A 13,318-nucleotide genomic window follows, 5' to 3' on the forward strand; every position below is an offset into this window, starting at 1 on the left:
TCATATAATGAGTAGAGTCATCCATAAAAGTGAACACACATGGAATACACACTATAATTTTATGCAAGGGGATACACAGAAACAAAGGTATTATTTTTTAAAAGCTATACATTTTCAAATTGTTTACAAAATAACCTTATCCCCTTCAAAATATTCTCCATTACAACTAATACATTTGCACCACCAGTGCTTCCACTGTTCGAAACATTTTTTGCAGTCATTTTTGGGAATGGCTGACAGCTCCTCCCTCATTTTTTTCTTGACCTCTTTAGTGTTGTCAAATCGGTGTCCTTTCATGCCCCTTTTCATGTGTGAAAATAAGAAAAAGTTACATGGAGCCAAGTTAGGCAGTTAAGGTGTGTGTTGCCATGAAACTATGCCATTTTTAGCCAAAAACTATGTAACAGAGATAGCTGTGTGTGCAGGTGTGTTATGGTGGAAGAGCCAGTCTCCTGTCTTTGATGAACACTATTGTGCAATCTTCTTAAAACTTTCAAATAATTGTCAATGGTCTTTGAGCACATGCTCTCAATTTTTTTCAGTTCGGGCAGTTGATGGACATCCAGAACAAGGTTGTCATTAACCAACAAATCACCATTTTCAAATTCAGCAAACCACTCATACATTTTTGTGAATGCCATTAAAAGACATTATAATCTTGTCTGTTTAAATTCCATCCCAATCTCCCTGGAAATGTACCCAACAACAAAGCATCATAATGTGTGAGTGCTACCCCATGGGAACTGAGGACAATGTATTGCTTGGATGAACCAGAACCTCAAATGCTGACTCATTTGTATATGTCTTGATGGACCATTAAGTTTCAATTTCTCTGTTCCCACTTGAGACAGCAGTAATTTCCAGCTTTGTTTTCTTTGGCACTGAGTGTGCATATCGTTTTGCCTTGTCAAGAAACATCTCTTGAGTCAGGTGGCACAGTGCTTAGCACATTGGCCTCCCATTTGGGAGGACAACAGTTGAAATTCCCATTCAGGCATCCTGATTAAGGTTTTCTGTCATTTCCCCAAATCTGTTAATGCAAATGCCAGGATGGTTCTTTCAACAGGGCATAAATGAAGGCAGTAAATACTTATTATGGTTACATCATCAGTATTGGTAGCATTGAGAAATGGCCAAATGTACTGACAGCACAAACAAAGTTCACAGTCTGCACAGTGGCTGATAAAAACAGCTGTACATAACAAATGCCTTTGCTCTTGCTCCCATCTGCAGTTGCACCAAGTGTCACGTTATGAGTAGTTTGTGCAGACTCACATCGACATGTATTTACAGCTTATGAACAGAGCTGGAACTATTGAAATGTATAACCGTACTTACTACGCTTACCAACTTCTACAAGTTTCTTAAAAACATCCATTTTGATGGTATGTATGTAGAGAGATTTATTTTTGCTATGAATATTTGGAAAACTGTTAAATTTGAAGATGAACAATATTAAATTTGAATTTTCCTCATGATAAACATGTTTAACATTCAGCACTCGGAACACTAACACAACAGAATCTGTGACGAAATAACTGCTATGGTGGCTTCTAGCAGCACTTTTTGGAACTCCCTTAGGCCTTGCCCCTGAGTACAAGCTGCAGGTGCATTTCTGGACCACAAAAATCAGAAAAAGGTTAGTCATGTTTGGATAAAAACTGTATATGCATTGAGTCCCATAATGCTTCTGGCTGTTTTTGTTATTTAGTATGGTCTTAGTCCTTCTCATATGGTCATATCTGATTTTATGCTTAACTGGTTGTCACTCTTTTGGAACATGAAAGCATGGTCCCTAAAGATAGTGGATACTGTAAAAAGCATTTTGTAGTTCATGGAGAGCCAGTAGATCCTTCATGCTATAATTTTAGAGTGTCTTCATGTGATTCTAGCTTGCTTTGTGGGTGCATGGTGTTTGGATCTGTAAGACTGACCTATTCAGAAATGTTGAACGTGGTGCCCCATGAGGGGATTAGGTGGGCTACAGGGGCATTAAGGACCAGTCCTATCCAGGCCTCTGTGCTAATTTCACTGAGCTGCCACTTAACATCAGGCAGTGACTCATCATGGTGCAACAAACCTATAAGACAATATCTGTGCTACAAACATCTGTACTCCATACTGTTGCTCATTCCTCAATTTGATTAAGTCGCTGCAAGTAGTTAAGTGACTGAAAGTAGTGAAGCCTTTTAGTATCCATGCATACATCAGTCTTTTAGAGAACTGCAGAGTTTCATGCCAGAGTTTGAGTAGATCTCCACCATGGCTTCTACTGAACTGTTTTAAACTTGATGAGTTTTAGAAGACATGTTCTCCAGATTTATCTCCAAATAATCACCTTGCTCTTACACTTATGGGTGTTATATTACATCACTGCTATTCCAGAAACACTTGATGTCATTGGCATAAATATGTTGACTTATTCCATTTCGTATTCCATTGCAACATTATGCCTAGATATTTAAACGAAGTGACTGTGTCACCTACATCTACATATATGCTCCGCTAGTCACCAAGCAGTGTGTGGTGGAGGGCACAATTTGCAATTTGCACCAAAGTCATATCCCCCCCCCCGTCCCCTCTGTTCCACTCGGGGATCGCGCAAGGGAAAAATGACTGTCTGAATGCCTCAGTACGAGCTCTAATTTCCCTTATCTTTAAATGGTGATCATTGCGTGATTTGAAAGTTGGTGGTAATAATATATGCTCTACATCCTCGGTGAAGATCGGATTTCAGAATTTAGTGAGCAGTCCCTTCTGTTTAGCGCTTTGTCTATCTGCAAGTGTGTCCCACTTCAAACTCTCTATGAGATTTGTAATGGCGAAATGTACCACTCATGAATCTTGCTGCTCTTCTTTGGACCTTCTCAATCTCTAGAAGCAGACCCAACTAGTAAGGGTCCCATATAGTCGAACAGTACTCTAAGACTGGACGAACTAACATGTTGTAAGCCATTTCCTTTGTTGAAGGACTGCATCGCTTCAGGATTCTGCCAATAAACCGCAATCTAGAGTTTGCCTTGCCTGTCACTTGCGTAATCTGATCATTCCATTTCAGATCATTTCAAACAGTCACACCCAGATACTTGACAGATGTTACCACTTCCAAGACTGGGCATTTATTTTGTACTCATACATTAATGGGGATTTTCGCCTTGTTATATGCAGAAGGTTGCACTTATTAAAATTGAGAGATAGCCGCCAGTCATTACACCAAGCATTTATTTTCTGCAAATCCTCATTGATTTGTTCACAACTTTTGTGTGATACTACTTTCCTGTAGACTGCAACATCATCGGCAAACAGTCTGATACAGCTGTCAATACCATCAACCAGATTGTTTATTTAAATTGTAAAAAGCAGCAGTCCTATTACGCTTCCCTGTGGCACACCTGAAGTTACGCTTGTTTCTGTTGAAGTCACCCCATTCAGGATGACATACTTCTCTCTGTCTATTAGGAAACTTTCTATCCAATCGCATATGTCATCGGATAGACCGTAAGTGCACACTTTTTGGAGCAACTGACAGTGCAGAACTGAGTCGAACGCCTTTCAGAAGTCGAGAAATATGGCATCAACCTGGGAGCCGGTATCTAGAGCCCGTTGTCTGTCATGCACAAAAAGGGCAGCTGTGTCTCACATGACTGCTGTTTCCTAAAACCATACTGGTTTCTGCATATGAGCTTCTTAGAGTCTAGAAAGGTCATTATGTCTGAACACAAAATATGTTCCATGACTATACAACAAGTCGATTTCAGTGAAATTGGCCAGTAATTATGTGCATCTAGTCAACATATAATCTTACAGGGATACTGTCTGGGCTAGATGCCTTCCTGTCATCTGGGGATCTTTAGTGTTTTACAATCCCAGATACACTAAACACTATGTCAGCCATCCTTGCGTTTGTTTGATAATTGAAAGGGAGAATGGTGCTGCAGTCTTCTACTGTAAATGAGTTTTTGAAAGCTAGGTTTAGAATTTCAGCCTTCTGTTTATCATTATCCATTACATTACCCTTACTGTCAGCAAGAGAAGGTATTGAATTATTTGTAGCTTTCATAGATTTTACGAACGATCAAAATTTTTTGGAGCTATTTTTAGAATCTGCAGATAAAATATTGCTTCCAAATTCGTTAAAAGAATCTCTCATTGATCTTTTGACAGCTACTTTCATTTCGCATAATTTCTGTTTGTCAGCAGGGCAGTGACTACATTTAAAATGACTGTGCAAAATTCTCTGCTTTCTCAGCAACTTCCTAATATATTTTTTGCACCATGGTGGCTCCTTTCCCTCCCCCATATTTCTGCTAGGCACATACTTCTATAGCACATGGTGGACAATACCTTTAAATTCTGACCAAAGATGCTCAATATCTTTGTGTCTCCCAGTGAATGCTCGGAGCTGGCTATGAAGATATTCATTAATGACACTTTTATTTGCTTTCCCAAACAAGAAAACACTTTTTTTTCTTTTTTTTCTTTTTTTTTCTGCTTCCACTGACATAGAAGCCACAATGATGTTATGGATGCTAGTACCTTCTGCTAGATTAAGTTCCTCAAAAAGATCAGGTCGATTTGTAACTAAGATATCTAATATGTTCCCTTCTCGAGTTGGTTTTCTAACCAATTGCTCAAGGTGCTAATGCTGTATCCGAATGTTACAGGACTGTTCTCCTTATTCACCAGCATGAACTTACAGTTTCCTACACTTAGTAAGCTGACATTCATCACACCAACTAGAAATTTTGCCCATGTCATTTTGTGTATTCCTACAGTCACTCAATAATAACACCATCCCATACACCACAGCATCATAAGCAGGCAGGGGTAAATTGCTGTTCACACTGTCCATTAGGTCAGTTATGTATATAGAGAATAAAAGCAGCCCTATCCACTTCCTTGGGGCACTCCCAGCAACACCCCTGTCTCTGATGAATAGTCGCCATCGAGTACCACGTATTGAGTTCTATTATTTAAAAAGTCTTTGAGCCACTCTTATATCTGGGAATCTAAACTGTGTGCTCAGATATTTGTCAGCAGTCTGAAGTAGGACATCATCTCGAATGCTTACAGGGAATCGAGGAATATTGTATTTGCCTGTTGCCCCCCACCACCACCACCACCACCACCACCACCACCACCGAAAGTTTGTAGGATATCATGTCAGAAAAAGGCAAGCTGAGTTTCACGTGAGCAGTGGTTTCTAAATGCATTCTGATTTGTTACAGAAGGAATTTTTGTATTCAAACTCAGAATGTGTTCAAGGAATCTGCAGCAAACTGATGTTAAGGATATTGGTGTGTAATTATACGGGTCAGCTCTTTTACCTTTCTTATAAACAGGAGTCGCCAACATTTTTTCCAATTTCTCAGAACTTTTTGCTCGGCAAGAGATTCGTGATAAATGCAGGCTAATTAAGGGTCTGATACTGCAGATTGTTTCAATTTATTTGGGGGAGGGGACCAAACTGCGAGGTCATCGGTCCCAGATACTGCAGAGTACTGTCTGTAAAACCAAATTAGGATTCCATCAGGACCTAGCATCTTTTTTGTTTTCAACTCTTTCTTTCGGTTGCTTCTGTATGGCATGGCTGCCAGTTTCTGTGTACTCATTGTGGAAGTCTGTATGACAGTCAAACGATGGTATGTTTGTATGACCCACCTGCTTGAACGATTTCTTAAACATGAAATTTAAAGCTTCAGCTTTCCTTTTGCTTTCTTCTATTGTAACCCAGACTAGTCAACAAGTGACTGGTTGGAAGCCTTCGACCCGCTTAGGATTTTGCATGTGACCAAGTTTTCTCAGGTTCTCAGCAAGATCTTTCACTAAGGTGTGATGGTGGAAGTTGTATGCTTCCCACATTGATCTTATGGACACATGCGTTTCTACTAACTTTTGCCTGTCAACATTTTCGGGCTTTTTTTTTTACCAAGAATGGAACAATCTGTTTCCTCAGCATTTTCCGAATTTGGTTATTAAACCACGGAGGGTCTTTCCAGTCTTAATCTTTGCACGTCTCCAGGGCGTGATTTATAATCTGTTTAAATTGCCCATAATTCCTCAGTGTCCATCATACTGGAGCTAAATAATGCTCATTCATTGTCCAAGTGGGATGTTAATAACTGCTTATCTGATTTTTCTAGCATAAACACTCTCCTGGCCTTCTTGTTGAATTTATTAATTTTAGTAAACATCATCACTGTAATGACATCATGATCACTAATCATTTTCTCTGCTGACACTGTTAATAAGGTCAGTCCTTTTTGTAGGCACAAGGTGTGAAACATTACCATTTTGTTTGGATTGTTTAACTAGTTGTTCAAGGCAGTTTTTAGAGAATGTGTTCAAAGTGCTACAGAAGATTGTCTGCCTGTGCCACCTGCAGTGAATCTATAGATTTGGTAAGGTGAAGTCACCTCCAACTAATGTTGCATGATATGGATACTTCTGTGGCACTGACCATCGGCTTTCCTTGAATGACTCTAAAACTGTCACAGTGGAAATTGGTGGCTGATAAAAACATTCACCAATTAACTTGATTTCACCTAGACCTGTTGTACGCATACAGGTAACTTCACTGTCACACTCAAAGTTGATCTCAATAGAGACAATAATTCTGTCAACTACAATGAACACTCTCACTCGTATGGCGCCTAATCTGTCTTTCCAATATACGTTCCATGAATCACTAAATATCTCGGAGCTTCCTACTTTGCGTATCTGGCAACAAGTACAATATGTTTTTCTCAAAGGGAACTTTAGACAATTGAAAGAGTTTCTTTTAAAGCCAATTATCATGCCAAATCCTGGACATGGCTGCAGACATAAGAGAAACAGCTCACGAAGAAATGAAGAGGTTTGTAGTCTTTTCATTCCTGCTGGGCAAAAGTACAGATGCACCTTACTGTGCAAAGCTTTTCGTAGTTGTGTGTGGTATACATGCGTTTAACTTACTTTGCACCCAGAGAACTCTATATTTTTCAAGCTGTTTGTGAATAAGTGGGAAATATGAGTGTGTCATGGAACACTCTTCATTCTCAACTACAGACATAGCACCAGAAAAGATCAGGTGTCAGCAGGAATTTTTCTCTCATTTAAAAAGTTCAAAAGTGAAGTCTCATTGAATGTTTTGAGTATGTATTGTTTCAAAAATCAAGAAGCATTGTGTGCTGAAAACAGTATAACTTGCAGTATCACTGTGGAAACCACTGAGAGTTGAAATGAGTCTGGAAGATTTAGAAGTGAAGTATAGGGACATGTTACACAACAGCAGAATGAAAGGGAAAGCACTGCGGGGTTTGTAACGGTTATAAGACTTGGATTCTTATCAGATATAAATATACCTCTGAATTTCTACACATACCTCTACCTACATACATTCATACATACATGCTCCACAAGCCACTTATAGGGAATGGCAGAGGATACTGTATACCATACTCTCTCCTTTTCCACTTGCAAATGGAGCTAGAGAAAAATTATTTCCTGTACACTGATGAGCCAAAATTATATGATCACACGCTTAGTAGCTTCTTTGTCCATCTTTGGAACTAAATACATCACAGATTCTGCATATCAGGTATCTGACAGTTTGTGGGTAGGTTTGTGAAGATATGTGGCATTAGATTTCTATGTAAAGATTATGTAATTTGCATAAATAATGGGCCACTGAGTTGCGTATGTGGTGATGGCGCCTGATGGCAATCCAGACAGGTTCCATAGTACTTACATCAGGTAAATTTGGTCACCAAGACATCTACGTGAGTTCACTATAATGCTCCTCAAACCACTGTAGCATGGTTATGGCTCTGAGACATGGACAGCTATACTGCTGAAAGATATCGCTGTCGGGGAAGACATCAAGCATGAAGGGATGCTTGTGATTCACAGCTGTCAGCATGTCTTTGATTACTATCACAGATCCCAAGAATGTGCAGTAGAATGTCTCCTGTAGTATAATACTGCTCTGTCTAGCCTGTGTCCATGGTGAGCTGCATGTTTCGACAGCAAAAAGTTCACATCAATGACGGCATTTGTGGAGATGACCATCAAACTAGTGTAGCAAAAATGTGATTCATCTGAAGAGCTGATACATCTCCATTGATCAACGTTTGAATCCTGATGGCCCTGTGCCCACGCAATCTTAAATGACAATGCCATAGGGATGGCCTGCTGTGGAGCTCCATGTCCAACAATGTACAATGAACGGTGTACTCTGAAACACTTGTACGTACATTAGTATTGTGCCCTTTCAACAGAGATGCCACAGGTCAACATCTATCTTACTTTACAGAGCAGATAAACCTCCAACCCCACGTTCTGCGAAGAGTCATGGACATCCAACCATTTAGTGCTTTCTGGTAGTTTCACTGTCCATTTACCTTTTTCCATAGATGCTCATGTCAGTATCATGTGAATATTCGACCAGATTCACTATTTTTGAGATACTAGCTCACAGGCTCTGTGTAATAATAATCTTCCCTTTCTCAAAGCACTTATCTCAATGGGTTTTCCCATTCACAGCCCATGTCTTCACTAGGGCGATCCCCCACCTTGGGTCTGTTCCACTTACATACTTTTGCTACCACATCACGAGCCCACAATGCCACCAGGTGTAATTCAACATCGTAGTGGGCAGTGGCCATAATGTTTTGACTCATCAGTGTATGAACCTGAAGCTCCCTTATTTTGCCCCTACAGACCTAATAATAGGAGATGAATGTTAGATGCTGTGATCTGTCTAAATGTTCATTCTCTAAACTTTCTCAATAATACAACAAAATTATGTTTTTCCCTCCAAGGATTCTCGTCTAAGATCACAGAGTATTTCCTGATCACACTCACACTGACTAAACTGATTGGCAACAAATCTGTTAGCATACCTTCGAATTGTTGTGATGTCTTCCTGTAATCCCATCTGGTGAGGATCCCAAACACTTGAACATTACTCAAGAATATGTCACACAAGTGTGCTGTTTGTGGACTCTTTTTATAGATGCATTATGCTTTCCCAGAATGATCCCTATAAACTATAGTCAGCCATTTGCCTTCTCTGCAGCTACATTGCTTACTCATTTCATGTCATTTTGCAATGTATGCCTACATATTTAACTGACATAAATTAGTTAAGCTGCATACCATACATAGTATATTTGAACTTTTTAAGATTATGTCTCCTACCTATCCATTTTAAAATATGTATATCCACATTGAACACAATTTGCCATTTGTCACACTAAATAGAAATTTCTCTACAAGCCATTCAGAATTCATCAGCAATCACTCAGTAAGTATACTTTCCTTTACACAACAGGCCCACCCAGCCAATAGATTGTTTATCCACATAAAGAAGAATATTTTTCCTGTTGTAAACTTTGTCTGTGACAAGCAGTTATTATGCAGGTCAACAGATTGGGTGCTGTTACCCAGAATGTCACTGCTGAACAAAGAACCACTAATAGTTCATATGTGATACAAAATCAGAGTATTCACAGAAAATCTGTAATTGCTTGAGAGGCAAACAAGCAATGAAAAGCTAATATTCTTTCATTGTTTGACATGTTAAAACTTGTTTGAAGGTAGCAAGCTAATCTAAAGTAGCTTAATGTCATTCACATTGTAAGCCCATAAGCGATGGCAAAGGACTTGGAAGATTAGTCGATTTGAAAGGCTAACATCATGAAAAGAGATTATAATATGAACATCAACAAAAGTGAAACTAGGATAATGTAATGTGATTTAATTAAATCAGCTGATGCTGAGGTAATTGTGATAGAAAACAAGACATTTTTGTATGGAACAAAAAAACTGAAATTATTGTAGAAACTGCTAGAAAATGTTCTGAATGCTTATGCAATTGTGTCCTCTGTATTAGGTTGTTCTGGAAGATATAGAACCATCGCCCATTCTGCCTGACACTTTGAGCAAAGTGAGGAAACTGCAGAAACTGGACCGTGACATTCTTGACAAAGCTCTTAGGGCATTTGTATCATACATTCAAGCATATGCCAAACATGAGTGCAATGTTATCCTAAGGCTTCAAGGTATGTAGTAAGGCAATGACTACTTTTTTAAAAAAAAATTGTTATTAACAATTAAAACATAAATGTCTTTTGTTGTAGATCTGGATTTCGGCTTGGTAGCAATGGGATTTTGTCTTCTTAAAATGCCAAAGATGCCTGAACTTAAAAACAGAAATATTTCAGGCTTTGAAGAAGAGAAAATAGACTTCAATTCAATTCCATACAGGTAAATTATAAACTTTTGGCCTCTAAGAAACTCATAACATGTGATTCATTGTGGCAATGTGTACCTATTTCCAAACAGTAAATGGAAATTCCTGATTAAGGAGAGAGAATATGGATCTTGTGCTGTAAATATCGGGAGAAGTACATGACATAAATAACTCCTTGCCATGATATTTCAGTACAGGGTCTGTATCCTCCTTCAGATGGATGTTTATTGTATTCAGAGTTCTGTAGGTTGGCCTGCTTTTGAATGTATCTTCCATGCTGTGGCTACATAGTTAGGTTGTTAAACGTCTAAGTAAATTATACGGTTACATAGGGGCATTGGAACAGTAATGTTTGAACCAATAAATAGATAACAGTGTTTATCTAATGAGGTAGTGGAACAACTAATTTTCTTTAAAATGACCTGTTGTTTTATGGGCATTTAATAACCGTTTAAAATATTTTTATAGTGTTACAACTTTTAATGCTTGTGTCCCATTTTCAAAAATAGATAAAGTTTTATAAGTGCATTATGTGCCAGGTTTGCCACACCATGCATTTACATCCTCATTTTGTGATATGTTATGTAGACAGCAGAGGTAAAATTGTGTTCTCCTTGCAGTGTTGGCCTTGTTTAACTGATTTCTTAGCTGTTACTTGAAAGCTTAGCTTCTAATATTTGCAAGTGATATATCAATATATAGGGTGATTATAATTAAAATTAAAACTTTCAAAACACTGTAGAAATAACACCTCTCTATCTGTGATTTCTGGTTGTGGGGCTACCTGAAGGACAGAGTTTACCAGGGGGACATTCACACATGTGCTGATCTGAAGCACAGCATATCAAGAGAGGTAGCCATCCTACTTACAGACATGCTTCGTTCTGCCATGCAGAATGCAATCCTGCACTTTCAGACCCTTCCGAACACTGAGGGGCGCCATATTGAGCCCCTTTGTGGCAGTAATGGTACCGGTATGTAATGGTAAGATGTACCGTAGCAGCATATTAAAAGTGTTTCAGTTAAATTGATTCTGCATTATTTCTCTTTCCCTTGTCTTGACATTAATGCTACCAAGTTTGGTCCTCATACAGTAATTACTTTCCATGTCATAATGCGTTAAATAGGGAAAGTTTAATTATAACCATCTGGTATACAGCAAAACATCCTTTTAAGTGCTTCAGATTTGATGTTTCTTCTGCGTGTGTGTGAATTTTGAACAATTCCAACAGATGGCAGAGCCAAAGTGAACCATTAAAATAAGAGTCTTCACAAGACCCTCATTACAAGCAATGTACTGTACTTAAATTCTTGGTTGTGGGGAAAGAAATCTTGGTGAACATCCATAAACGTCTTTGTATTTTGTATGAGAATGATATAGTTAATAAGAGTAAGTTGGGTGATGGTTAGCTCATGCTCCACATGTCAGTGGCGGCCTCAACCAACCTCCTGATCTGGAAAGTCAGGTTGTACTCGGCAGCATGCCATATATCCAACTACTAAACATCATGATGGTACAATGAAAAAAAATCTCATTACCCCAGGCCCCAGTCAATAGACTGGGATCATTGTGAGCATTGATTTCCGGGGACTCAGGGAGATTCTCAAACTCCCTTCTCAAACTCCCTCAAGACCAAACTCAAACACTACATCAGCACACTCAACGTGAACACACTGATGAAGACAGGAAAGATGAAACAACTCACAGACACTCTCGAAAAATTTCAAATCAAAATATGTGCATTGCAAGAAACACAATTCACAGACAAAGGCCATTTCAACATGGTGAACTTCAGAATATACAAAGGAAAACCATTGAGACAACTGAAAAATCTATGGCTTTTTGGCACAAGATTTGCAGTACACAGGTCCATCACAGACAGCACAATCGACTTTTCGTCACCAAATGAAAGTATTTCAAAGTATTTGAGTTCATTTCCTGGTACTGCCAGGATTTTTGTCTGGTGGGAGGAACGGAATAGTGTGTGCTCAGTCTTGTGAAACCATTTTAGAAGCTACCTGAATGCGGAGTAGTGGCTTCAAATCTGAAAAGCTGACAGTTGCAAGCAGTCATGTGCTGATTCCTTGCTGCCCCCCATACTACGTACAAATGACTTCATGTGACAGAGGATGACTTGGTGGACAGTCAGCTTTGCATGTTCCACAGATATACTTTTAGAATTAGCATGTCTAATGTTTCGAATATACTATAAGTGTTTTTAGATTTGTTTGAGGTAACAGCATATCGCCCGCAGTCAACGATAATTTGATGGGACAATTTTGACAAGAAAACTGATGTAACTTTCATTTTATGATTTATCTTTCATTCTATATTTCAGAGATCCAGTGAGAGAGGAAGCTCGCCAGAAAAAGTTGGAACAGTACAAAGAAACTGGTGTCTGGCCAGGGTCAAAGAACTTTAAAAGGAAACAGAAGCAAACTGAAGCCTGGTCACTCACTAAACAGCTAAAGGCTGAAAGAAAGGAGAAAAGGAGTAAGCGAGCTGAAAAACGAAAGCTGAAACAACAAGAAGGTAAAGTTAAAACAAAAAAGAAAAGAAAAACTTTAAGTTCGGAGGAGATGGAGGAACTTGCCAGAGATGTGGCTCTTCTTAAAAAGCTTCGGAAAAAGAAGGTAAGTGTGCAGTGAATTATGCCTACATATTTACAATTTAAGGTAACTGTAACATATGATATTGATTCTTTGTTTTCCTGCAGATAACAGAGGAAGAATTTGAAGAGGAATTCATGAATGATGACTGTGAGTGATTAAATCTTAAGGAAGACAGTGTAAATATGTATTTATTGTACATACTTTTAATAAAGATGTATTTTACATTGGCATTTTCACTCCATCCTGAGATTCTGCTCTGTCTCTATTGATTTGCTGTCAACAGGACCTGAAGTGGTAATATATGTTGTCTTTTTATATTTATCTGTTCCTGAATTCTTTCCCCAGTTTATTTCTTCTTTCCCTTTCTTATTCAGTTGTTCTTTATTGTGTCATCTATGCTTCTACTTTGAGTATTCTTTTTTGACTTGACAGCTGCCATCTCTTACACTTCAGAAGACATAAATGCTCAGA

At 38.6% G+C, this 13,318-nt stretch overlaps 1 protein-coding gene across 2 annotated transcripts in view; it reads left to right on the forward strand.

Moving 5' to 3' along the window:
* LOC124711969 (ATP-dependent RNA helicase DDX55) overlaps nt 1-13,069 on the forward strand; it is a 36,148-nt gene extending 23,079 nt beyond the window's left edge. For both annotated transcript variants that reach the window (XM_047242252.1, XM_047242251.1), the window contains exons 8-11: nt 9,875-10,043; nt 10,122-10,248; nt 12,574-12,868; nt 12,952-13,069. In XM_047242252.1, coding sequence (XP_047098208.1) covers nt 9,875-10,043; nt 10,122-10,248; nt 12,574-12,868; nt 12,952-13,002 — 642 coding nt within the window. In that variant the 3' untranslated portion in view covers nt 13,003-13,069. The remainder of the gene's footprint in view (nt 1-9,874; nt 10,044-10,121; nt 10,249-12,573; nt 12,869-12,951) is intronic.
* The last annotated feature ends 249 nt before the right edge of the window (nt 13,070-13,318 follow it).

The sequence above is a fragment of the Schistocerca piceifrons genome, chromosome 8 (genome assembly GCF_021461385.2).
Source record: "Schistocerca piceifrons isolate TAMUIC-IGC-003096 chromosome 8, iqSchPice1.1, whole genome shotgun sequence".
NCBI classification, from domain to species: Eukaryota; Metazoa; Arthropoda; class Insecta; order Orthoptera; family Acrididae; genus Schistocerca; species Schistocerca piceifrons.